Raw genomic sequence first — 25,353 nt, 5'->3', positions numbered from 1 at the left:
TCAAGTTTAGAATGCCCCAGAATCTTACTTATAGCTAAAGTGACAGGTAAAAGTAACGCGTCTAATAATTCCTGAACATAGAAGCCATTTTAATTTTATTTCAGATGGAAGTAAGGAAGCCACACTGCTTCTAGAACATTCCAAAATCACAAGCTACTCCAAGAGCATATCTACTATCAATATTAATATTGGCAATTTTGTCCTTGGGTAAAATACAAACCAGTGTAAGAGCATATAATTCAGCCTGTTGAGCTGAAATAGCCATAGGTATAGATGCTGCCTCAACAACATCAAAAAGAGTAGCAATAGCATACCCAGTACAATATTTGCCATTGTCATCTTTTATATAAGAACCATCAGTGAACCATGAGAAGTCAGTGTTACCCGAAGGAGTATCCTGCAGATCATCACAGGGAGTCAGGAGGTAATCTATCGGCATTAAGCAGTTGTGAGGGGCTTTGTCAGTGATAGAGGGGAGAAAAGTGGGGTTAAGGTTATTACGGTGTAAGAGTTATGTGAGGAGCAGTTAACAAAAGGATTTCACTAGAGGTGAAGCAGCTGGCTGGGTAATGTTGAGTGTGATGAGAATTCAGGAGAGCTTTTATTGTATGAGGTACAAATGGTTAAAGGGGATCCCACAAAGATTTTCTCAGTGGTTTAACTAAAGGACAGTGACAGTAATGGCTCTAAAGCAAGGGGGGTATCTCCATCCCACAGGGTCCATTTGCTGATTACAATATCTCAAGGGCATTTCCTTCCTGTTCAGTACAAAAGGAAAAAGAGAAATCTGATTATTGGGTTGCTCAAGGGAGGTAGATTTATTAAACTCTACCTTAAAAGCCTTAAAGTTTATGTCTTCTGGCTCTTCCTATACTATGGGTCAGGCTTGTTATTCTTTAGTAAAACGTACAGAGGCTGATCTGTAAGAGAGAAATATGGAATCCAATTTTAGCAATAACCAACTAGATGGAGAAAACCTCACAGTTGATGCTTACTTCAGGGTTTTGGGAAACTTAGGACATCATGAGGTCTACGTGGATCTAGTTCTAACGATTGTCCTCATATCAGATGCCCTAAATATCAAACCTGGGTTTGGGCAAACTGCAAATTTTCTTTGATGACCTTATGTCCCTTTAAGGCTAAAAGTTTAAGCAATGGATGTGGTCTTCCTGTGAGGAGCCTGAGAAGGAGAACAAAGGAGCAAATAACCTACATATTGCAACAAAGTAGAACCTCTAGGGAACTTTATATCACCCATATCAGCCTTCAGGATTTGTGAGAAATAAGGACTTTCAGTAAAACTTCGAGGCATTACTATCTAGGTGAATTGTTTTTCTTCCCAAGTGAAGCCCAAAAGGTATTAGGTAGCTTCATCAACTGGAATACTAAGGAATGCACTGCTTAAATCAGTCATAATAAAGAATTGACATCTGGTGGGAATAGATGTTGGTAGTGAATGAAGGTTAGCAACAACAGGGTGTTGAGGGATAACAATGTTGTTTATTGACCCTGAACTAACCTCCACCCTTGGCTCTTAGGTTTTCATACTGGTAAAATGGAATTGTTATGTGGGCTAGCAGTACAAGGCATAATGAAGCCTAGAAGTTTGTAATCTTCTATTATGGGCTTTATACACTGAAGGGCTTCTTTACTTATAGGGTGTTGACTGATTCTGGAGAGAGGTTTTGAGGCCTCTATTTGAATCCTGATGGGAGGTGTGCTGTGAATTTTGCCAATATCAGTTGGATATTTTGCCTATAAAGAGGGTGGTAGCAATTCAAAAGGGACAAGTGATCAGTGTTTCCAAGAGTCAGTTCTAGTATCATTAGAGACAGAACAAATAAGAAGGTCAAAAGGTCATTTAGTTCAGTTTGATGATTGCTGTTAAATTCCAGAGTTTTTCTCTCCTGTTGGGGAAAAAAAATCTGGCATCATGCTTCTCTAAGAAGTATTAGCCTAATAAATGAGTAGGGGCAGAGGAACTAAGAAGGAAATGGTGTGTTTCTCTCAAAGGGCCTAAGTAAAATAGAATGGGTTCAGACACAGGGACCTGTTGAGGTTCATTAGAGATCCCCACTATTTGAACTGCTTTAGTACTCTGAAGTAGGGGCTTCTTTATAGTATTGGTGTTGAGCACCAAAAATGTGGCTCCAGTGTCAATTAGGACTGGAAGAGATTCATCCCCAATCTGGAAAAATGTTTGTCCAAACCAATCTAGAGGTAGGAGAGGGAAAAGTCTCTGTAGTTCTTCAGAGTCCTGTCGTTGAAAATTGGGAGGACATTAGAAAGGCTGGTTAGAGGGCTGAAGGTGCCTAAAGCACTTAAATTTATAACAATCTCTTTCCCAATATCCTGGCTCTTTGTAATAATAGCAGAAGCTAGGAGTGTTTTGGTTTTGTTTAGCAGCCTTCATTTGTTGGTGTTGAAGATTAAGAATTTTGGCAGTCTTCTTGTGAAGTGACTCATCTAGAGTGTGAGAGAGCTGGTTTGTTGGATTAAGTAAATCTGGAGTAGACAGAGTTTCCCATTCCACCCTGGCCCTTTTTGCTAGAATGGATAGGTCCAAGTTCAACCCATTAATAAACATAGAGTTAAAAGCTACCCAGGTGGAATCAACATCAAAGGAAGACCAGAATTTTCTTTAAAAATAATCTAAAGTCAGTTGTAATAGTCATGATTGGATTCCTCAGATTTTTATGTGCAAGTCTAAATTTTGTTCCAATCGACAGCCCTAGGAATTGCCTAGTGAAGTCACCTAGCAAATGCCCAAGTCTGATCATATAATAAGTTAGTGGACTGGTCTACCAGTTTTAATCCTAGAGACCTTTCAAGATTTTCCCAATTAATGGTTTTCACCCAGTGCTGGGCCTGACTTTAACTGGCAAGCATATGAACTAGCTGATGAAATTCAGAGAAGCCAGGTTGATAAGTTTAAATTTCTCAGGAAATATGTAAGGATCTTCAGTTACTCTGGGAAAATCTTGGACCAATGGTTCACAATTCAGCTTTAGTCCAGGGAATATTAAAAAAAAAAATAGTGGTTTAGCCTCTGGATCCTCAAAATGTTTAATTTTAAAGGGATGGGTTTTATTAAGTTCATAGGAAAAGGGAGTGGGAAGAGTTTCAGAGAAAAAGAAAAGTTTGGAGAGAGAATCAGTATGGGGGAATCAAGGGTCTGGAGGAGGCATAGGTGGTATAGAAGGGTCAGAAGTAGAGGGTACCAGAGGCAGAGTCTGGTGAGGGGACAAGGGAAAGAGACAAGATGGAACTGGAGGGGGAGCATGTGTCCAAGAAGCAAAGGAAGGAGAGTCTGAGGTTTCAAGAGCATTTTTATCTTCTAAGTGTTTGTTTGCCTCAGTTAATCTTAAAGTCTTACTTTGCAGAGAGGCAATTTTAGACTTCTGATACCATTGGGAAGCCTCAAAATAACAATTGAAAAAAGCATTCCACTCAGTTCTGGAAATTTTTGAGCCATTGTAGTCCAATTCAGTTATAAGGAAATTAACTATGGGATTTCAAAAGTTCCCCATAATGGTCACTGATATTCTGAATTGCCTTTGGTCGGGTTGGTCCATTTTATTAAAAATGTGTTTGAGGAAAGATCGCGGTTTTTAAATATTAAATTGGCTAGAGTCCCTATAGTGGGTGCACCCTCAAAATATTTAGTTACCTGGGATCTCGTTTCTCAGAAGTTTCTCTCTAGAGTAAAAGAATAATTTTTAACAGGTCAAACATCTTACAGCTTAAACAGCTCAATTCAAACAGCTTTCAAGCTAGTACCAGCCAATTCTAAGGTTAACAGTTTGGTCTTGGAGGAGCCAAACCAAAGGCTTTTTTTCAGTCAATGTCCAGAGAATAGCCTATTCCTTTGGAATAGGCTGATGGCTTAACGGTCACTATTTCAGTAAAGCAGCTTCTGTTCCCTAAGGAATGTGCTGAGGGTTTCTCAGCCAGTTTTAGCTGAAATAGTCTTATCTCAAAATCAGACCCATATGCAGAACAAGGCCTTAACCAGAAAAATTAAACTTTAAAATAAATCCCAGATAAAGTCAGGAGAGCTTCAACTGCAAAGAGGGTGTGAGCTTGGATCCTGGAAAAAGACACATCTTCAAATTCTAGGGTCAGTAAGGAAAGCAGTGAGTGACAGTTATGGGTTTGATACCCATTTGCTTACCTGCTCTTGAGCCTTCAGGGGTCTTCTGTGGTCCCCCATATGGGTCACCAAAATTTTGACCTGAAATAAGTAGACTGCCTTTTATTTCTCCAGTAAGATGGGTTTATTTGGAATCAGCAGAGAATTGCAGTTCACGGTTTGTATCCATGGTGAGTCATGTGCAAGTCCCTGCACATCAAGGAAAAGAGAACACTTTTATAGAGGAAAAAGAGGAAGTTGGGAGGGATATAGTAAACAGAGTCCATGGCTTTTCATTGGCTGAGTCTGTAATGGGAAAGAAGAGGAGTCTTTCTTCTTACTTTGGGCAGTTCTATCTTCTCAGTCATGAGAGCTCCCCCTTTTTGTCTCCCAACCCTATTTAATTGAGGTTTCACTTTATTAATTTTTTATATTTCTGCAAACCATCTCTTTGAAATTTGTCAATTTGTTCTAATTGCTACAACATACTCTTTTTCCTCTTGTTTAGACATAGACTTTTTTTTTTTTTTTTTTGCTGTACGCGGGCCTCTCACTGCTGTGGCCTCTCCCGTTGCGGAGCACAGGCTCCGGACACGCAGGCTCAGCGGCTATGGCTCATGGGCCCAGCCGCTTCGCGGCATGTGGGATCTTCCCGCACCGGGGCACGAACCCGTGTCCCCTGCATCGGCAGGCGGACTCTCAACTACTGCGCCACCAGGGAAGCCCTAGATATAGACTTTTTAAGTATTTCTATCCTGAACTCTTCCCCACCCAACCTGGTTCCACGTGTTCTTCTTTGTTGATCACATAGCCAGTTGGTGGGGCACAGTCAGGTAAAGGAATCTAAACTAAGGGTAAAATAAGGGAAGCAGAGCTCTCTGTGTGCCCCTATACAGGCAAAGTTGTCTCCTCTTATTGTTCCTTTTCAATATCATGCTGGAAATTCTAGCTAATGTAATTAGACATAAATAAATAATTTGATTGATTGATCGATAAATAAATAAATAAATAAATGGTATACAGAATGGGAAGAAAGAACTGAAGTTGTCTTTGTTCACAGATGACGTGACTGTTAATGTAGAAAATATAAAAGAATCAACCAAAAAATCTAATATGTGATCAATAGCAAGGTTTTAGGATACAGAGTTAATATACAAAAGTTAATAGCTTTCTTATATACAAGCAATGAACAAATGGAATTTGAAATTAAAAATGCAATACCATTTATAAAAGCAACCAAAAAAAATGAAATACTTAGGTATAAAACTAACAAAATATGTACAAGATCTACATGAGGAAAATGACAAAACTCTGCTGAATAATATGAAAGAAGAACTGAATAAATGAGGAGATATTCCATGTTCATGGTTAAAAAGACTCAGTGTTGTCAAGATGTCAGTTATTTCCAAATTAACCCGTGGATTCAGTGCAATTCCAAAATCCCAGAAACTTATTTTGTGGATAAAGGCACATTGATTCTAAAGTTTATATAGAGAGAAATAACCCAGCATAGCAAGCACAATATTGAAAGAGAAGAACAAAGTTGGAGGACTGACACTACCTGACTTAAAGACTTACCATAAAGCTGTAGTAATAAAGACAATATTATATTAGCAAAAGAATTAAATAGATCAACTAGATCAATGGATCAGAATAGAGAGCCCAGAAATAGTACCCCATAAATGTAAGCAGTTGATCTTTGACAAAGGAGCAAAGGCAACACAATGAAGCAAAGATAGTCTTCTCAAAAAATGGTGTTGGAACAACTGTATATTCACATGCAAAAGAATGAATCTAGACATAGACCTCATACCCGTCAGAAAAACTAACTAAAAATGAATCACACACCTAAAGGTAAAACAGAAAACTGTAAAGTTAGAAGATATCACAGAACAAAGTCTAGTGTTGGGTGTGGTAATGACTTTTTAGATACAACACTGAAGGTACAGTACATGTGAGAAATAATTGATAAGCTGGACCTCATGAAAATTTAAAACTTCTCTGTGAATGTCATTTTCAAGAGAATAAGAAGACAAACCACACACTGAAAAAAAATGTGAAAATGACACATCTTTAAAGGACTGCTCTGCAAAATAGACAAAGAACTTTTAAAACAGCCATGAGAAAACAATCTGATTTTAAAATGAGCCAAAGACCTGGGCAGATACCTCAACAAAGAAGATATACACATGGCAAGTAACCATATGAAAAGATTCTTCACATCATATGTCATCAGGAAAAAACAAATTAAAACAACAATGAGATTACGCTACGTATTTTTTCAGAATGGTCAAAATCCAGAAAACTTACAACACCAAATGCTGATGAGGTTGTAGATCAACAGGAACTCTCATTCCTTGCTGGTGGGAATGCAAAATGGTTAAGCCACTTTGGAAGACAGTTTGGCAGTTTCTTACAAAACTAAATACGGTTTTACCATACAATCCATCATTCATGCTTTTTGGTATTTACCCAAATGAGTTGGAAACATATGCATGCATAAAAACCTAAAACACATAAAAACACATGTGTGCTTTTAGCAGCTTTGTTCAAAATTGCCAAAACTTGGAAGTAACCAAAATGTTCTTCAGCAGGTGAATGGGTAAATAAACTGTGGAATCCCCAGAAAATGGAATATTATGCAGTGCTAAAAAGAAATGAGCTGTTAAGTCATGAAAAGACATGGGGGAAACAAATTAATATCAATAATTGAAAGAAGCTGATCCGAAAAGTCTACATAATATATGTTTCCAACTATATGACATGATGGAAAAGGCAAAACTATGGAGATAGTATAAAGGTCAGTGGGTAGGCAGGGTTTTGGGGTGGGGGAAGTGATAAATAGGTGGAGCACAGAGGATTCTTAATGCAGTGAAAATACTCTGTATGATAAATACATGTCATTGTATATTTGTCTAACCTCATAAAATATCCAACACCAAGAGTAAACCATTATGTAAATTATGGACTTTTGGTGAGTATGATGTGTTGATGTAGATACATCAGTTGTAACAAATGTGCCGCTCTTTTGGGGATATTGATAATGGGTCACTCTATGCACATGTGGGACAGGATATATTGGAAATTTCTGTATCTTCCTCTCAGTATTGCAGTGAACCTTACACTGCTTTTTTTAAAAATATGGTTTTAATTAAAAAGTAACAGTTGGGTACATTTGTGTAGATTTATTTCTGGACTCTTTATTCTGTTCCACTGATCTGTGTATCTGTCCCTTCACTAGTACCACACAGTCTTCATTACTGTAGCTATAAATTGACTTGAAATCAGGTAGACTGATTCCTCCTACTTTACTTTTCTTTTTTAAAATTGTTTCAGCTCTTCGAGTTCCTTTGCCTTTCCATATAAAATTTAGGATAATATTGTCTATATCTATAAAAACTATTTCTGGAATGTTGTTAGGAATTGCATTACACCTGTATATCCCACTGTATATATGTACTGAATCTTCTTTATCCATTCATCTATCGGTGGACATTTAGGTTGCTTCCATGTTCTGGCTATGTGAGAGTGCTGCAGTGAACATTGGAGTGCATGTGCCTTTTTGAATTATGGTTTTCTTAGGGTATATGCCCAGTAGTGGGATTGCTGGGTCATATGATAGTTCTATTTTTAATTTTTTTTTTCCTACCTTTATTGGCCAGCAGGCTACTTGAGGGGGATGAAGCAGGAGGAGAGGGTGGCCCCAGTGCCGGGCCGGCTGTGCTTCATGGGCTTGTAAGTGATGGAGAACTCACCTAGGTAGTGGCTGGTCATCTCAGGCTTGATTTCCACCTGGCTGAAGGTCTTGCCATGGTAGCCGCTCACCATGCTGCCCACCATCTCGGTCAGGATGATCATGTCGCGCAGGTGCGTCTTCACCAACTCAGGCTTCTCCATGGGTGGCACCTCCTTCCTGGCCTTGTGCAGCCACTTCAGCAGCGAGTGCTGCTTCCTCTGGAGGCCGCGGTTTAGCCGCTGCCGCTGCCTCACACTGTACGGCTGCATCAGCTGCTCACGGGACATGTCCGGCAGCTGGTTGAGGTTCATGCAGTGGTAGGTGAGCTTGAGGAAGGTCCACTTCTTCTTCTGCTCCACTTCCGCCATCTTGTTGGCTCTTCAGAAAGCTAGTTTTAGTTTTTTGAGGAGCCTCCATACTGTTCTCCATAGTGGCTGTATCAATTTACATATTACTCAGCCATAAAAAGTAACAAAATAGGGTCATTTATAGAGACGTGGATGGACCTAGAGTCTGTCATACAGAGTGAAGTAAGTCAGAAAGAGAAAAACAAATATCAAATATTAATGCATATATGTGGAATCTAGAAAAACAGTACAGATGAACCTACTTGCAGGGCAAGAATAGACACATATGTAGAGAATGGATGTGTGGACACGGAAGAGGGAAGCGGGGATGAATTGGGAGACTGGGATTGACATATATAGGCTACCATGTGTAAAACAGAGAGCTAGTGGGAACCTGCTGTATAGCAGAGGGAGCTCAGCTCGGTGTTCTGCGATGACCTAGATGGATGGGATGGGGGGCGGATGGGAGGGAGGTCCAAGAGGGAGGGGATATAGGTATACATATAGCTGATTCACTTCATTGTACATCAGAAACTAACACAACATTGTAAAGCAATTATTCCCCAATTAAAAAAAAAATGAACGACACCTCTGGAAAAATAAAAAACAACCCTGTGTATCAATTTTAGATGAACTTCAAAAATTAGTCTCCAAATCAATCAGTATCTATTATTATGACCTTTAGAACAGTGTTAAAATCTTACTTGACTTTTTATTAAGGTAATGTGTGTCTGTTTCATTGAATTATAAACTAATTCAGGAGAGGTGATCTTTCAATATCCATGCATATGTTTCTAAGGTCTAGCTTGTTGGTGTGCAAGAGAAGATATTCAGTAAATCTTTACTTTAAAAATTGCATTAGAATTATTAACTTTAGCAAGTTACATTACACTCTCAACATTTATTTTCCAATGCATTACTCAGTATTCAAAATAAAGCCATCCTTTTAAGTCTTGATTCATTCCTCTTTCCTCCATGATGATACCCTTTCATGTATTACTTTTGGTAGTTTAGAAAATACTTCCATTTGTCTGATAGTTAATTTCATGAGCACATCAAAACTTATTTTAAATTTTGTCTTTTTATATGTAGGCTTTGAGAGAAATTGTTGGTTAATATCTAGGAATTTATGTCTACAAATTTATGTTAACAGATCAGTTATTTACAAGGGACAACTGGAGATTAAATCAATTGGATTTTTTTCTCTCTGTTGTCTGTGTAAAGCCTAAGATTACAATGCACTCTTCAACATTCATTTTTCTCCTTACCTTTTTCAAGTCAATTCTACTTTTGTAAAGCTATGTTAGCCATTTATGTTTTTTTTTTGTTTTCCACCAGTTCTAAAACAACCCATGGACCATACAAAAATAATGGTGCTCTATTATATTTTTTTATTGTGGGTTACATATTACCATAGGCAACTTTTCTTGCTACTAATAATATTCCTCTCCTCTATTTTCATATATTGTGCATTCTTCTAGATCTTATGTAAATTCTTTACTGATCAAACATACCTGATAAAGTCTCTTCTGTTTATGCATAATATTCAATCCAGTGAATCATTTAAAGGGGAATTAAGTCTGCAATTTCTCGACAGTGCTTTTATTGCCATTTAACTGTTACTTAAATATTGCCTTTTTTTTTTTTTTTTACTTCTATTCGTATACTTTGCTTTTCCTCCCAGCTGTAGATTCCTGGAAATCTACAGTATGTAGTATATTATAAATACATAATTATTATTTGATTTGAATAATACGTATACTCCAAGAGCACAATAAATGGTCACTTGCAACCCCAAGGCTGTGCCTTAAAAGCCTTTAGCAGTATCTTTCTTTTATTCTTATCTTGAGAATATTGACCAAATAATTGTTCAGGGTATTTTTATTGCAGTGAATATTCACATGGTCAGATAATATGATGGTTAAGGGTTTAACTCTCTGGTCAGATGGTTTCCATTCAAATTTTTGCTACATTTTTCTTATTACTCCTGTGACTGTCAGTTAATTGTTTAACCTTTCTAATATATATTCATAATAAAGATAGTAAAATTATTTTATTGTAATAAAATTGTATAGTACATGTTGTGATTAAAATAAGTATCAAATTTTTCTTTGATCAAATTTCAGTAAATATCATGCATTTTTGAGAAATGTATGTTTACTTCATTGCTATGAGGATGAAATGAAGACACTGTTATGAGAATGAAGTGAGGCTATGTATGCAAAGCACTTGGTATGTGCTTGTAGTATAGTAAGTATATGATAAATGTTACTTTTTTAATAATTTTATTTTATTTATTTATTTTTGGCTGCATTGGGTCTTTGTTTCTGTGCACAGACTTTCTCTAGTTGTGGTGAGCTGGGGCTACTCTTTGTTGTGGTGCATAGGCTTCTCATTGCGGTGGCTTCTTTTGTTGCAGAGAACAGGCTCTAAGCACGCAGGCTCAGTAGTTATGGCACATGGGCTTAGTTGCTCCGCGGCATATGGGATCTTCCCAGACCAGGGCTCGAACCCATGTCCCCTGCATTGGCAGGCAGATTCTTAACCACTGTGCCACTAGGGACGTCCTAGATGCTACTTTTTATTAGTAGTATATCTTTAAAGTGAATGCTTTTTTTCTATTCACAAGTTACATTGTACAAAAGACTGCAATTATTTGGGAGAATGTTACCATTTACTTCAGATTATTATGTTTACTATGTGACTATATTAGAAGAACAGGGTTATAGCACCTGAAACTTTTGAAGGCAGATGATGAAAACCTCAATTTTGAGGTTTTTTTCCTCTAAAAATGCATGTTTTGTATTCTTATAAAGAATATTTAATATACTTTCAATAATGTGTGATATTAATATTTCAACTGTTGAATTTGTCCATTTTTTCCCCAACAACATTCTGCCTACATTTCTAGAGCACATGTTCAATTTTAATAAATCCTGATTCTTTGGAAGATTGTTACATTCATTATAACCCTTCTATACTAATTTTTATCACTAATGCTGCTTCTATGCTCTGGTAAAAAATAATCTGATTCTCTTTGATGAAATTTCAGTAAAGATTTTGTGCTTCTGTACAGTGAATCTCACTGGTTTCCATTTATCTCCTGGGCATAATTTTAGTTAGAGGGCGAGCCTTAGGGAAAGAGCTTTGAAAGATCCGTTAAAGAAAAATTGTCTTTCTGCCTTGGCTACTGTCAGATCATCTTTGGTCTAATTCTAATGAAATTGATACTCATTTATTTCTGAAGGTTGTGTGAGAATTTACATCATGGCTGTTCTAGCTTAATCTTCTTGTTTGCCATCCCTCCAGGTTTGTAGGAGTCCCAAGTGATTTCAGAAAATTGAAATAGTGAAATAATACCAATTGAAAAAATGATTGCTACTTATAGAGTAGTAATCTGTGGAGTTCAAACTCATTAATCTAAATCACCTCCCTTTGAGAGAACAGAAAGCATGTATGACAAACCACCTGAGAGGTCAGATTGAAAAAAAAAGAATGAAAGAATGAAAAAGAAAAACAGTAAGGTAGTATTAAAGAACTCCAAGGTTACATAATAAATCAATGGGGAGTTAGAAAATTTATTAAACTTCTAGTTTGCTTCACAGGGGATAGTGATACTTCTCAAAGCCACATACAGTTATTTTGGTTTAGATTGCCCTAACTAATCCAGAGTTTAAAATCTCAGAAATTAGACACAGTAATACTTATATACAGAAAAAAATTCTAGTAAGAACAAATTTTAAAGCCTTTTCCCCATTGCACTATAAACTCTTCAGTTACAGCTGAAATAATTCATTCCAAGAATATAATCGGGCTCTGTGTGATTTTAGCCCTTTTATTCTTTGTTCATATGTTATTTGAAGTTTTAGAGAGATAGGTATTGAGAATGGATGTCATTTGTTACTGTAGCAGCTGTGACCATTTGGATGGAAGGAAAGGCATTTGTCAAAACATATGTATTTCTAACTTGGCAGGTGATTCCTTAATGATAGCAATGGAGCCTCATAGCATACTGGGAAAATGACGATAATATCATTGTCTACAATGTTTTATATAAACATCCCATAAAAATACAGGAACATATATGTGGAGATGCTTGTGGAATCTAAAAAAAAAAATTTACTGTCAGATTTCTTGGCCATAGAACTAAGAGCATAAAGAAGGTTCTTGGGAATTAAGTAACCTGATTAAGGAAACGTAACTACTTTGCTGGGGAAATTCATCGTCTGATACAAATGTAATGTAAGGTTAATATCCGGTGCACAGATTTCCATGAAAGAACAAACTACTCTAAATAAAAGAGGGATGAGGAATTTTAAGTGTCTTAAAGGGTGAGATAACATTTACTAGGAAATGGCTCAGAAATGTCCTTATTACTGGCAAGTTCAAGACAAGACTTAAAAAAACCAACAATGTCCAAAGTGAGTTTTTTGTTTCTTACGTTTTTGTTTGTTTTTTTTAGGATTGTTTACTGTATTGTATGTCTAATGTAAAACTTCTCCAAAGATAATAGAAAAAATTTAGTTAAATCCTCTTAACCATTTATGGTTTCTTTAAAAATTAGAAAAGGCTTTGAATTTTGTGTCCAGTGGGGCACACTGTAATGTAAGACCCAAAGAATGAAGGCGATATAGAGGAGATACATTTTTATATTAGAATGTTTCAAGAAATATAAAGGCACTTTAAAGGAGACACTTTATGCTGTAATATCCTTTCACTAGTAAAGCTATTATGTTTCTGATTTAATTTTAATTATAGAATGACTACATTTGAAATATTCTCAATTTTGCTGCCTGAACCCCAGCTGCCTTTTTAAATTTCCACTTATAAATCAAATGTAACAATGGTAGAGTTGAAAATATTCTAAGAAATAAAATATTTTAACTTTTTTAAACCATTCTGATGCCAGGTTATAATTATAGAAGTTAAAAAAAAGTTTTATGTGGCAGGGCTAAAGTGCATTAATATCTTCATGAGGTTAATTAAAGGAGATTGCTAAAAAATGGAAGGTTTTTTTTTTGTTTGTTTTTTTTGCGGTACGCGGAGCACAGGCCCCGGACGCGCAGGCTCAGCGGCCATGGTTCATGGGCTCAGCCGCTCCGCGGCATGTGGGATCCTCCCGGACCGGGGCACGAACCCGTGTCGCCTGCATCGGCAGGTGAACTCTCAACCACTGCTACACCAGGGGAGCCCAAAACTTGAAGTATTTAGTGAATGAAAATGACTGTTCTTGTGTGGGGGGAAAAGGGGTGTATATAAAATCTATGTATGTATCATAGCATTGGTCCCCAACCTTTTTGGCACCAGGGACTGGTTTCGTGGAAGACAATTTTTCCACAGATGGGGGGTGGGGGCGGGGGATGGCTCAGGTGGTAATGTGAGCGATGGGGAGCAGCAGATGAAGCTTCGCTCGCTTGCCTGCCGCTTACGTCCTGCTGTGCCGCCCAGTCCCCAACAGGCCCCAGACCGATACTGGTCCGTGGCCCAGGAGTTGGGGACCCCTGTATTATAGGTATTATTTATTTTTGTATTTATTTATTTAAATTAATTGTCACATCCCACATTCTGTCTAATTAACTTAAGTGGAAGTTAATATGACAAATATTTATATTGTTGGTGATTGGAAACTAAAGTTGTTTGTTTTTCAAGTATTTATTTACTTAAAGTAATACGTAGCAATGACTACTGAAGTTAAATGTTGTCCTCTGAAAAGCAATATTGTAAATATTGGCTTTGTGTTTCTTAGATCTAGACAATTTTAGAGAAAACTATGAAGGATGGAGAAGTTAAAATATATGTATGTATAATCTTAGTATTTTCCTTATTTCATTGTTAAGGAAGAGAGAGAAATGGGAAGCACATTTAAGATTGGAAGAGCAAATCCTTCTGACAGGTGCATGGATTTCATGGAGTGTACAGGGTGTTCAAACTCTTTTGCTCTGTTGGTGGCTGCCAGATAGCTGTGCTTTTTTGGTTTCTTTATAGAATTAAACAGTATCACTCAGCTGGATAATACTTAACTGGTAGGATAGTGCTTTTTATGGCACATTGTTTTTTTCTTCCCTTTACAGCTTTCTTAATTCTAAATTTGTTTGCATACAAGTAGTTGAGAAAGATTTTTTAAAATATTGAACTCTAGAAATCAAAAACTCAGTATTTCCAATTTCAACTTGACCATAGACTCCTGACTTTTTGTCTCAGGACACTCTGTTTTTCTGCTCTTTTTTTTGTTTTTTTTAATGTCACAATAACACCTGTTATAGATAATGTAGCTAAGGTATGAAGACGTGAAGGGTCATATTAGTCATAATTTTAGCAAATAAAGTAGTCTCAAATATTTTTTGTGTTAATGCCAGCCTTCTTGATCTGTAGCTGGAAGATAATACATGCTGACCCAAAAAAGAAGGACTGTAGCCCCTTCTTCCACTTTAACCATAGATGCTCCACTTGGATTGGTTTTTATATCAAGTTTCTCAGTAAGCTTTTAGATGATAAAATGTCTTGTAAATTAAAAACAAATGTTGAAAATCAAAGTACTAAGGCAAAAGGCTATTATGTCCTATAATGTTTAAAGGTCCAGCCTCAAGAACCAGACTCCTTAGGTCCTAATCTTGGTTCAGTCACTAAAATGAGATAATAACAGTACTAACTAGTTCATAGAGTTGCTTTGAGAATTAAATGCATTAATGCCATGTAGAACACTTAGAATAATGCCCAGTACATTAATAAATTGATAAAACTTGATAACATTAATACTTTATTGTCATTATTGCTATATTTTTATCATTATGCTCTTCAGCCATTAACATATCTCTTCTTATATTACTTTGGAGTAGATGTCTAATTCCTTTCATTAAATTGTGGGCTGCATGAAGAGTGAAGGTAGTATTTAGAGCTGTTCACAGTTATTCTGGTTGTCCTTTGAGGTAGCTGGAAAGACTGAACATCGCTGCGCATATAAATAGTTAGGACCTACCATGTAACTTCTTTGGTCAAGGAAATATGAATGGAACTATGTATATCACTTTCGGGTAGAAGCTTTAATAACCAATTCACAATGTCCTGAGTCCCCTCTCTGTGTCTTGATGATTATGGAACCAAGTGTTAAAATGAAGTCTTCATTAGCCTTAGTAGCTGTAATGAACAGAAACCTTATCACTGTCCTGTATTTAACTTGCAGCCAAAGCAATAAGTACCTTTGTATTGCTTTAAACTCCTGAGAACTTGGAGTTAGTTTATTATCATAGCATAAATTAACCTATTGTGACTTATACAGGAGCAAAGTACTGGTATTCCTTCCCTTTTTCCCTCATCTCACTCAACAGAACAGTATCTTGTCAAATAAATGAAAGAAAATAACTTTATCGAAATAGATTTTCATCCTTGTGAAAACATGTGAATTCCACACTCTACTAACTTCAATCAAAGGATTATTTGCACTTTGTGTTTGACATTTTAATATCAGTTGACTGTTGCCTAATCCTGCTTCTTTCATTTCATCTCATCATGAATCTACCCCATAGAGCTACTTTCAATGGGAAATTTATAGAGAATTTCAGTGTTTCTCTATAAAACCACATTTTGACATTTATTTTCCTGGAAATGACAATGAAAGAAAACAATTATTTAACTGATATTATGAAAATATTCTGTTTTCTTGGTATAAGTTACAGAAAGTTGGAAACATTTTGTCCAAAAAAGATGTAGTTTCACCTTTTAAAAGTACTAAATTGGGCTTCTCTGGTGGCGCAGTGGTTGGGAGTCAGCCTGCTGATGTAGGGGACACGAGTTCGTGCCCCGGTCCGGGAAGATCCCACATGCCGCAGAGCGGCTGCGCCCATGAGCCATGGCCGCTGAGCCTGCGCATCCGGAGCCTGGGCTCCGCAACGGGAGAAGCCACAACAGTGAGAGGCCCGCGTACCGCAAAAAAAAAAAAAAAAAAAAAAAAGTACTAAATTAAGATTTCAGAAAATATTAGGGGTTAGGGAATTCAATAGAAATGATGGGGGAGGGGGTATTGAAAGCTCTGAGAAAGAAGAAAGACTTTGAGAAAAGACATTGGTTTCCAGAAAATTTATTGATACAGCTTTCTAAAACCTTACAGGTTTTCTGCCTGTCTGCACACACAGGAGATGAATACATGCCGCTTGCTTGAAAGTATGTTGGAGAGAAGGTTGCAGAGGAAACAGAACACCTATTATGAAGTGCATATTTTTTTCTGAAGGTATTTGAAGGGTAGGTAATATATCTTCTGTGCTATCAGCTAATATTTTAATGGACTTTGTATTTTCAAGTTCTCCCTTAGATTACGATCTCCCTGAATACAAAGTATGCATTTTGTCACTGGATAGCCAGTGACTGGTTGTATTAGTCTGCTCTTGCATTCTGATTTGGGCAAGCATATTCCTAGCAGTTGGTCTGCACAAGAACAAAAGAGAACAAAAGAGACCTGGCTAGAGAGTAGACTGAAGAGGCTCTAAGCTACTTATGTACTCCTGGTGTATATTGAACTTGTGTACATAGACCTAGGAGACTCAAAAGGGTCCAATAAAAAGTAAAAACCAAGACAGAGCTGTAAATAACCTGAACATTGAATGTTCTTCCCCACCCACATGCACAAAATGTAAGTCTTGCTGGCTCCAGGCATTTAAACACAATCCCTGTCCAATCACTGAGTGACTACTAATATGGACATAAAGGTCAATTCCTGAGAAGCTATGCTTACAAATTAGAGCAAGAATAACAGCAAAAAAGCCAAAATGAAGTAAAACAAAACAAAAATAAACTAAAACCAAACAAACAAAAAATAACTGAGCACAGTTTTCAATGGTCTCATACTGTAGTAGAAAAAGATATTATAGATTTAGATCAGGCAAGTTATAAAACACAGAAACAAACAGTTTTTTGAAGATTAGAAGTAAAAACAACAACCTTTAAAAAAACCTCAAAATCCAGAGTTGCTACAAAAATTACCTGAAATTTCCAGTTTTCATTTTAAAAATTATAAGACTTATAAAGAAAATGGAATTTGTGACCTATATTCAGGTTAAAAACAGTCAATAACAACTATTTTTTAATATCCCCAGATGTAGGATTTAGCATACTCCAAAGGACCTATGATAAATATGAATAAAGAAGTAAATGAAATTGTATTTAACAAATTTAAAGAAAGTATGACAATAATGAATCAACTAAGAGAGGTTCTCAATAAAGATATGTAAATTATTAAAAAGAACTAAATGATAATTCTGGAATTGAAGAGTTGCAATAATTTAAATAAATATTTCACTGAAGAATCTCAATAGCAGATTGAAAATGGCAGAAAAAGAAGTAGAAATGATATCATCTAATAAACAGAGAGAACAAAGGTTGAAGAAAAAAGAAAAGAGCCTCAGAGACATACAGGAAAAGATCAGGTACACCAATATAAGTATAATTGGAGTTCTCAAAGACGATGAGAAGGAGAAAGGGACTGAAATAGTATTTGAAAAAATAATGACTGAAAACTTATAAATTCGATGAAAAATATTAATCTACAGATCCAAGAATCTAAACCAATTCCAAACAGAATGACCACAAAGAGATCAACACCAGGAGACATCATAGACTTGAAAACCAAAGACAAAGAAAATATCTTGAGAGGAGTAATAGAAAAACAAATCATCATGTATAAGGAGTATCTATGTGGTTAATGACTACCGTCTCATCAGAAACATTGTCAGAATGTAATGAAATAATGTACAGTATTCAAGGGGCTGAGAAAAAATTCATCCAAGAATTCTGTATCTAGCAAAATTATACTTCAAAAATGAAGCTGAAATAAAAATATCTGAGGTAAACAAAGAATGAAAGAACTTGGTGCTAGAAAATTTTTTCCAAAAAAATTCTAAAAGAAGTCCTTTAGGCTAAAAGGAAATGCCACTAGATGCTAACTCAAATTCACAGGAAGAATTCTGTTTACCTTCTGTTTCTTCTGAAGAACCATTCACTGACCTACTCTAAAAATGGTTGATGTGGGCTTTTCTATCCTCTTCTCACTGATTAACTTACATCCATCAGTCTATCCTGTATCACTGTCTCAGTGACTAGCTCAGGGATATACAGAAAACTTAATCAGGGCCAATGAGTTCAGAGAGAACACTGTTTCTAAGAAAGAAACACTTTCTCTTTGTTCTATAAAAGCTAGAAAAGACTATCTCTCTGACCGTCTCTCTTTTTATGAGAATGTGAGACTTACAGCTGCCACTACAATTTATAAACCTGAACGATTCTAGGGGAGGGCACCATATGGAAAATTAGGGATAAAACACCATGAAAGCAAAGAGGAGTTACGGGGCAAAATCAAGTCCTTGGTAATATAATTTCAACCACTATGTCAAGCCTCACTTACTTTTGCATTTTTTTTTAATACACTTTATCTCCAGAGTAGTTTTATGTTCACAACAAAACTGATCAGAAAGTACAGAGAGTTCCTGTATATCTCCTACGCACACACAACCTCTTCCACTAACATCCCACACACCAGAGTGGTACATTTGTCACAACTGATAATGAATCTACATTGACTCATCATTATTACTCAAAATTTATATTAAAGTTCACTTGGTATTGTACGTTTTGTGAGTTTGGACAAATGTGTAATGGCATATATCCACCATTATAGTATCATGTAGAATAGTACGGCTGTCCTAAAAATCCTCTGTGTGTTGCCTATTCATTCCTCCCTCTCTGGCAATCACTGATCTTTTTTACTGTCTCTGTAGTTTTGCCTTTTCCAGAATGTCATATAATTGAAATCATACCGTATGCAGCCTTTTCATATTGGCTTCTTAAACCTAGTAATATGCATTTAAGTTTCCCTCATGTCTTTTCATGGCTTGACAGCTCATTTCATTTTAGCAATGAATGACATTTTATTGTCTGCATATTCTACTGTGTATCTATCCATTCACCTACCGAAGGACATCATGGTTGCTTCCAAGTTTGGGGAATTATGAGTAAAGCTGCTGCAAACATCTGTGTGCAGGGTTTTGTGTAGCCATTCATTTTCAATTTACTTAAGTAAATACCAAGGAGCACAATTGCTGGATCATATGCTTTAAGAGTATGTTTTGTTTTATAAGAAACTGCCTAACTGTCTTCCAAAGTGGCTGTACCATTTTGCAGTCCCACCAACAATGAATTACAGTACCTGTTACTCCACAACCTCACCAGCATTTGGTGTTATGAGTGTTTTTGGATTTTGGCCATTCTAATAGGCCTGTAGTGGTATCTTACTGTTTTTTTAATTCTCTGATGGCACATGATATGGAACATCTTTTTATATGGTTACTCGGCATGTGTATATCTTCTTTGTTAAAGTGTCTGTTTACTTCCTTTGTCCATTTTGAAATTGGGTTTTTATTTTCTTATTGTTGAGTTTTAAGACTTCTTTGTTTATTTTGGGTAACAGTTCTTTATTAAATACATATTTGCAGGTAGTTTCTCCCAGTCTGTGCCTTGTCTTCTCATTCTCTTGACCTCTGCACTTTTTAATTATGTGATCAAATATATCCCCCTCAATTTATGATTATGATATTTAAAAAGTCCAACTAATAGAATATTTTTCAAAAAAAATAATTGCATGGTGGCATAACCATACAGAAAAGAATTATTTCAAATTACTGTGAAACAATGCATTTTGACTATATATCTCTAGTGAGATATAGGCTAAGTATATAAACGAGAGAGATGACTCTTAAGCCACATTCAGTAGGATTGTTAGTTGCAGTAATATAAGTATTTTTATTTTGAATCTAATTTTTGTATATGTAAAGAAATTAGTCAACATGTTAATATTATTAGGACTAAAATTTTAATGTAGGAAAAAAGAGATACAAACATAGAATCAGCCAGGTCAAGTAAAACTCTGTAATCTTGAATTTGAATTACAAGTATGTACTTATAGTTCATATTTTTTTTTCAGAAAAATAAGTATTCCCTAGTTCTAAACACTAAAAAGAGCAAGAATCATTAGCAGCCCAGTGACAATGAACATCCATTTGTGGTTGCTAAATACAGTTTACCACTAGAGGAACCAGGACTCCATGGAGAAATGACTTATTCTAGGTCTAGAGTAAGATATGGATGTACAAGATGATTCTACAACATCTTTTCCAAGGAATTTGTCAAAGACTAATGTGGTCATGTGAAAAGGGCACATGAGTCAATCTGAAGAAGCTCTCATTGCCATATGAGAAGACAATCTGAGCATCAAAAAGAGACTATAATTTCTTACAACAAAAACTAATTCATGAACTCATATAATGTTCTAAAAATTTTTTAAATTGATTAGTCACCATTGAAGGTTGTTGGGACAACAGTCATTTTCTTTGAAAATTAAAAGTAAATGGAAATAATAATCTTTATATGAATTAAAAAGGCAAGGCATTTTTTTCAGAAGCCAGTCCACATATAGTTAAGAATAGTTCAGAAAGATTAAGGGTCTTCAAGCTTTACTGAAGATTGCCTAGTCAGCATAAGGTGGATATTTAAGCCTTGAAAAAAAATTTCAAAATGTGGTCTACATTAAAATTCAGTGGTGAAAGGAGATGGGTGTCTAATGTATTTAATAGAAAATAGATTTTACTGAATCTAAGAACATTAATGCTTATTTATTTTTCATTCCTGATATTGGTTATTATACCTTCTCTTGATTTCTTTTCAGTCTTGCCAAGGATTTGATGTCATTGTATTAGTCTTTTCAAAGAACCAGTGTTTCCTTTGTTCCACTCAATTTGTCTGTTATTTCATTAATGTCTGTGCTCATTTTTTATTAGTTTTTCATTCTTCTTTTTTAAATTTAATTTAATGTTCCTTTTGTAACTTTTGATATGAGTGCATGGATAATTTATTTTTATTTTTTCAATATTTTTCTAATGTGTACTTTGAAGTCTATGTATCCCCTTCAAAGCATGGCTTTAGCTGCATCCCACAAATTTTGATATGTAGTTTTTCAATTATAATTAAGTTCAGAACATTGACAAATATTATCTAATCTTGTTAAATAGTTCTCTGACTTACTGATTATTTAAAGAGATACAATTTTTAAAAACTAAGTATTTTTAATTACCTTTTTTGATTTATAGTTTAATTCTATTGTGGTCAAAAATTCTATTCTTTATGATTTTCATCCTTAAAAATTGTTAAAATTCACATCATAGACCAACATATTGTCTGTTTTGGTAAGTGTTCCATGTGTACTTGAAAAGAATAAATGTTAGTTTTTAGGTGTCATATTTCACATATGTCAGTTAGCTAAATTTGTTTGTCATATTTGCTCTGTTCTAGACACTTTTTGTTGCTGTTGGTTTGTTACTGTCATTCACTGAGAGAGGGGTGTGAGACTTTCTCACTGCATGATTGTGAATGTTTTATTTCTCCTTTTACTTCAGTCAAGCTTTTATCTCTTTTGAGGGATTACTATTAAATGCACTTGAACTGAGTATGTATTCTGATGTTCCTGGTTGGAGTGTTCTACAAATGTCAATCAGTTCAAACTCGTTTAAGTCTTCTATATCCTTACTGATTTTCTGTCTCCTTGTTTTATCATATAATGAGTAATGAGTAGTGAAATCTCTGATTACAAAAGGTGCATTTTCTCTTTTCCCTCAATTTAGCAGTTTTTGCTTCATGCATTTTTTAAAAAAATATATTTATTTATTTTTGGTTGCATTGGGTCTTCATTGCTACGCGCGGGCCTTCTCTAGTTGCGTTGAGCAGGGGCTACTCTTCGTTGTGGTGCATGGGCCTCCCATTGCGGTGCACGGGCCTCCCATTGCAGTGGTGGCTTCTTTGTTGCAGAGCATGGGCACTAGGCCCGTGGGCTTCAGTAATTGTGGCACGCGGGCTCAGTGGCTTGTGGGCTCTAGAGCACAGGCTCAGTAGCTGGGCTCTAGAGCACAGGCTCAGTAGCTGTGGTGCACGGGCTTAGCTGCTCCGCGGCATGTGGCATCTTCCCGGACCAGGGTTTGAACCTGTGTCCCCTGCATCGGCAGGTGGACTCTCAACCACTGTGCTACCAGGGAAGTCCATACTTCATGAATTTTGAAATTTAGGATCATTATGGCCTCCAGATGAACTAGCCCCTTTTATCATATGAAAGGATCGTTTTTATTCTTGGTAAAATTCTTTTGTCTGAAATCTACTTTGTCTGAAATTAATACAGCTAATCAGCTTTCTTTTAGCTAGTGTTGTCTTGGTATATCTTCTTTTATCCTTTTACTTAGAGCCTATTTGTGTTTTTATATTTAAAGTGTGTTTTCTGTAGGTAGTAAATAGTTGGGTCTTGCACTTTTCTCCATTCTCTCTCTGACTTTTAATTGGGTGTGTTTAAAGAAGATGTGGTACATATATACAATGGAATATTACTCAGCCATAAAAAGGAACGAAATGGGGTCATTTGTAGAGACGTGGCTGGACCTAGAGACTGTCATACAGAGTGAAGTAAGTCAGAAAGAGAAAAACAAATATCATATATTAACGCATATATGTGGAATCTAGAAAAATGGTACAGATGAACCAGTTTGCAAGGCAGAAATAGACACAGATGTAATTGGAAGTGTTTAAGTCATTTCTTTTCCATGTGATTACTGATATGGTCAGATTTAAGTCTATTATCTTGCTATTAGTTTTCTGTCTCATATATTCTTTGCTCTCTTTTACCACTTTTTGTGCTTTCTTTTGAATTAAGTATTTTCTACAATTTTTACTACCCCCTCCTTTATGACTTATTAGTTACAAATTTTGTTTTGTTATTTTAGTGGTCTTAGGGTTTAGAGTAGTTATGTTTAAATTATCACAGTCTACTTTCAATTGATATTATAACATTTCACATATAGAATAAGAATCGCCCGGCCTTTATGTTATTATTTCCATACACTGTGCATTTAATATTATAAACCCACACTACATTGATGTTATTTTTAAAGAGACAATTATATTTTCAAAAAGATTTATATAATAATAAAGCATTTCTTACATATTTGTCCATGTCATTACCATTTCTAATACTCTTTGTTCCTTTTTGTAGATTCATACCTTCATTTAGTATCACTTTTTTCTACCTGAAGGATTTACTTTAATATCTTTTGTACTGTGGGCTGCAGGAGATTAAATATTTTACATTTCATATGTCTAAAAAAGTCCTAATTTGCCTTCATTTTTTAAAAATATTTCACACTTTGTATAGAATTCTGGGTTGACATTTTTTCAATAGTTTAAGTGTTGTTCCACTATATCCTTCTTTTGCATTTTGTTTCCCAATGGAAAAGCTGCTGTCAATCTTATCTGTATTCTTCTTCCTATAAATATCTTTTTCACCGGTGTCTTTAGGATATTTTCCTGCATTCCTGGTTTTGAGCAATTTGATTACGATGTTCCTTGGCACTGTTTCCTTTATGCTTCTTTTGCTTGAGGTTTCTTTTATTCTTGGACCTTTGCTTCATAGTTTTTATGAAATTTGAATAATTTTCCAGTTTTGTTTTTTAAAAGTAGGCCACTTAAAGTCGTACTACAGGTCAATGATGCTCTTTACATTTTTTAAGTTCTTTTCTCCTCTCTGTGTTTTGTTTTGGATTGTGCATTGCTATGACAAATTCAATTCAAATTTAATAATATCTTCTTCTGTAATGTCTAATCTGCCATTAATTCTATCTACTGTAGTTTTTTTATCACAGCCAGTTTAGATTTCATACTGGAATTTTGATTTGAGTATACCTTCCATTTCTGTAATTATCTTTTTGAACATAGCCCGCATATAGTTACAGCTCTTTCAGTATCTTTGACTGCTAATTCTAAAACCTGTGTCACTTATGAATCACTTTCTATTAACTTGCTTTTCTTTTCTTCATTTTCTTGCTTCTTTTCATGCCTGATAATTTTTCACTGGAAGCCAGATATTGTGAATCTTACCTTGTTATATGCCTGATATTTTGTATTCCTGTGAATCCTCTTGAGCCTTATTCTAGAATGCAGTTAAGTAAACTTGGATATGGTTTGATGCTTTGAGTTCTTGCTTTTAATATCAGTTGGACAGCACCATAGCAGTGCTTATTTTAGGGCTAATTTTTCTCTAAATTTTTTTCTATGTCTGAATTCTCCACTTAATGCCACATGAATTATGAGGTCTCCAGTCAGACTGGTGGAAACCAGCTCTATTCCTGACCCTGTGTGAGTGCCAGCTAGGCACTTTTACTTATAAATCCTTGTGAGTGTGTCCTTTTGTTTGTCTTTGGGTAGTTCAACCAGCATGTCCTAATCAGTAATAATACTCTAAATGATCCTCTGTAGATCTCCATTTTTTTTTTTTCTCTGAATATCTTCCTCCTTTCCAGTAGTCTGCTCTACAAATTCTATCTGCCTTGGTTTTTCCAAGTTCTCCGCTCTATTTTCTTGGCACAAGGAGTTGCCAGAGAACCCACTCCTTGTAGTCTGGAAACCCTTTCAAGTCTGTAACCTGGAGAGTTATAGGGTTCACCTAAATATTTTCTTGCCTTTAGAGGCAATTTTCCTTCATTGCCTGAAGTCTAGTTTCTTGAAAACTATTGATTTAGGTGTATTTTCCAGAGTTTGGCTGGAACAGGAAAAATTACAAGGAGGGAAAAATTTGGTTCTTGCTATTCCATCTTGGTCAGAAGTGAAAGACCTTACTCGTTTAATTCTTAATTTTCTTAATGTATTTTTTAGTTCTGGCAGTTTTACTTAATTCTCTTTTACACTCTTCTGAAATTCTCAACTCATCCCTAATTTATTCAACAAATTAATCATAATTATGTATACATTTGTATCCCGTAACTTCAGTATAGATCTCCCATGGGTCTGTTTACATTTTTTTTCCTCTTAGTTTCCAGTGACCCCTTGTATTGTTCATAGCTGGGCTATGTTTTAGTGAATGGTATATATTATACATGAAAAATTGAAGATATAATTGTAATGATATTATCTTCCTCCAGAGGCAGTTTAGCTTTGCTTCTAACAGACCATAGACTAGATCTCTTTAATACAACCAAAAGTTGGACTTGTATTAAGGTGGGTGTCAATCCTTTATTCCTAGGTGTAGCCCTTTGGGGCCTCAACTAGGCATCTTTTTAAACCAGGGT

General features: G+C 35.7%; 1 protein-coding gene and 1 long non-coding RNA gene across 5 annotated transcripts in view; one reads left to right on the top strand and one right to left on the bottom strand.

The window, feature by feature from the left end:
• The window catches only part of LOC307195200, a 445,069-nt gene that overhangs the window by 83,768 nt on the left and 335,948 nt on the right, over positions 1–25,353 (top strand). For 2 of the 4 annotated variants that reach the window (XR_013830749.1, XR_013830752.1), the window contains exon 2: positions 16,320–16,450. This is a non-coding gene — a long non-coding RNA (uncharacterized lncRNA). Of the gene's footprint in view, positions 1–10,341; positions 10,466–16,319; positions 16,451–25,353 lie in introns of all 4 variants that reach the window. The other 2 variants (XR_013830750.1, XR_013830751.1) reach the window with 2 other exon arrangements.
• LOC307195546 (small ribosomal subunit protein uS19-like) lies at positions 7,681–8,279 on the bottom strand. Its single transcript, XM_079939706.1, has one exon. It carries the CDS (start codon positions 8,234–8,236, stop codon positions 7,799–7,801), a length of 438 nt encoding a protein of 145 aa, XP_079795832.1. The 5' UTR covers positions 8,237–8,279; the 3' UTR covers positions 7,681–7,798.

This window comes from Stenella coeruleoalba (genome assembly GCF_951394435.1).
Source record: "Stenella coeruleoalba genome assembly, chromosome: 12".
NCBI lineage: Eukaryota > Metazoa > Chordata > Mammalia > Artiodactyla > Delphinidae > Stenella > Stenella coeruleoalba.
Note: the sequence above shows the minus strand (reverse complement) of the source record. Positions and strands in the feature narration are given on the sequence as shown.

Bases quoted from the DNA above. Each gene is read 5' to 3' on its own strand.
- LOC307195546 (XM_079939706.1), bottom strand. From the start codon at position 8,236: ATGGCGGAAGTGGAGCAGAAGAAGAAGTGGACCTTCCTCAAGCTCACC.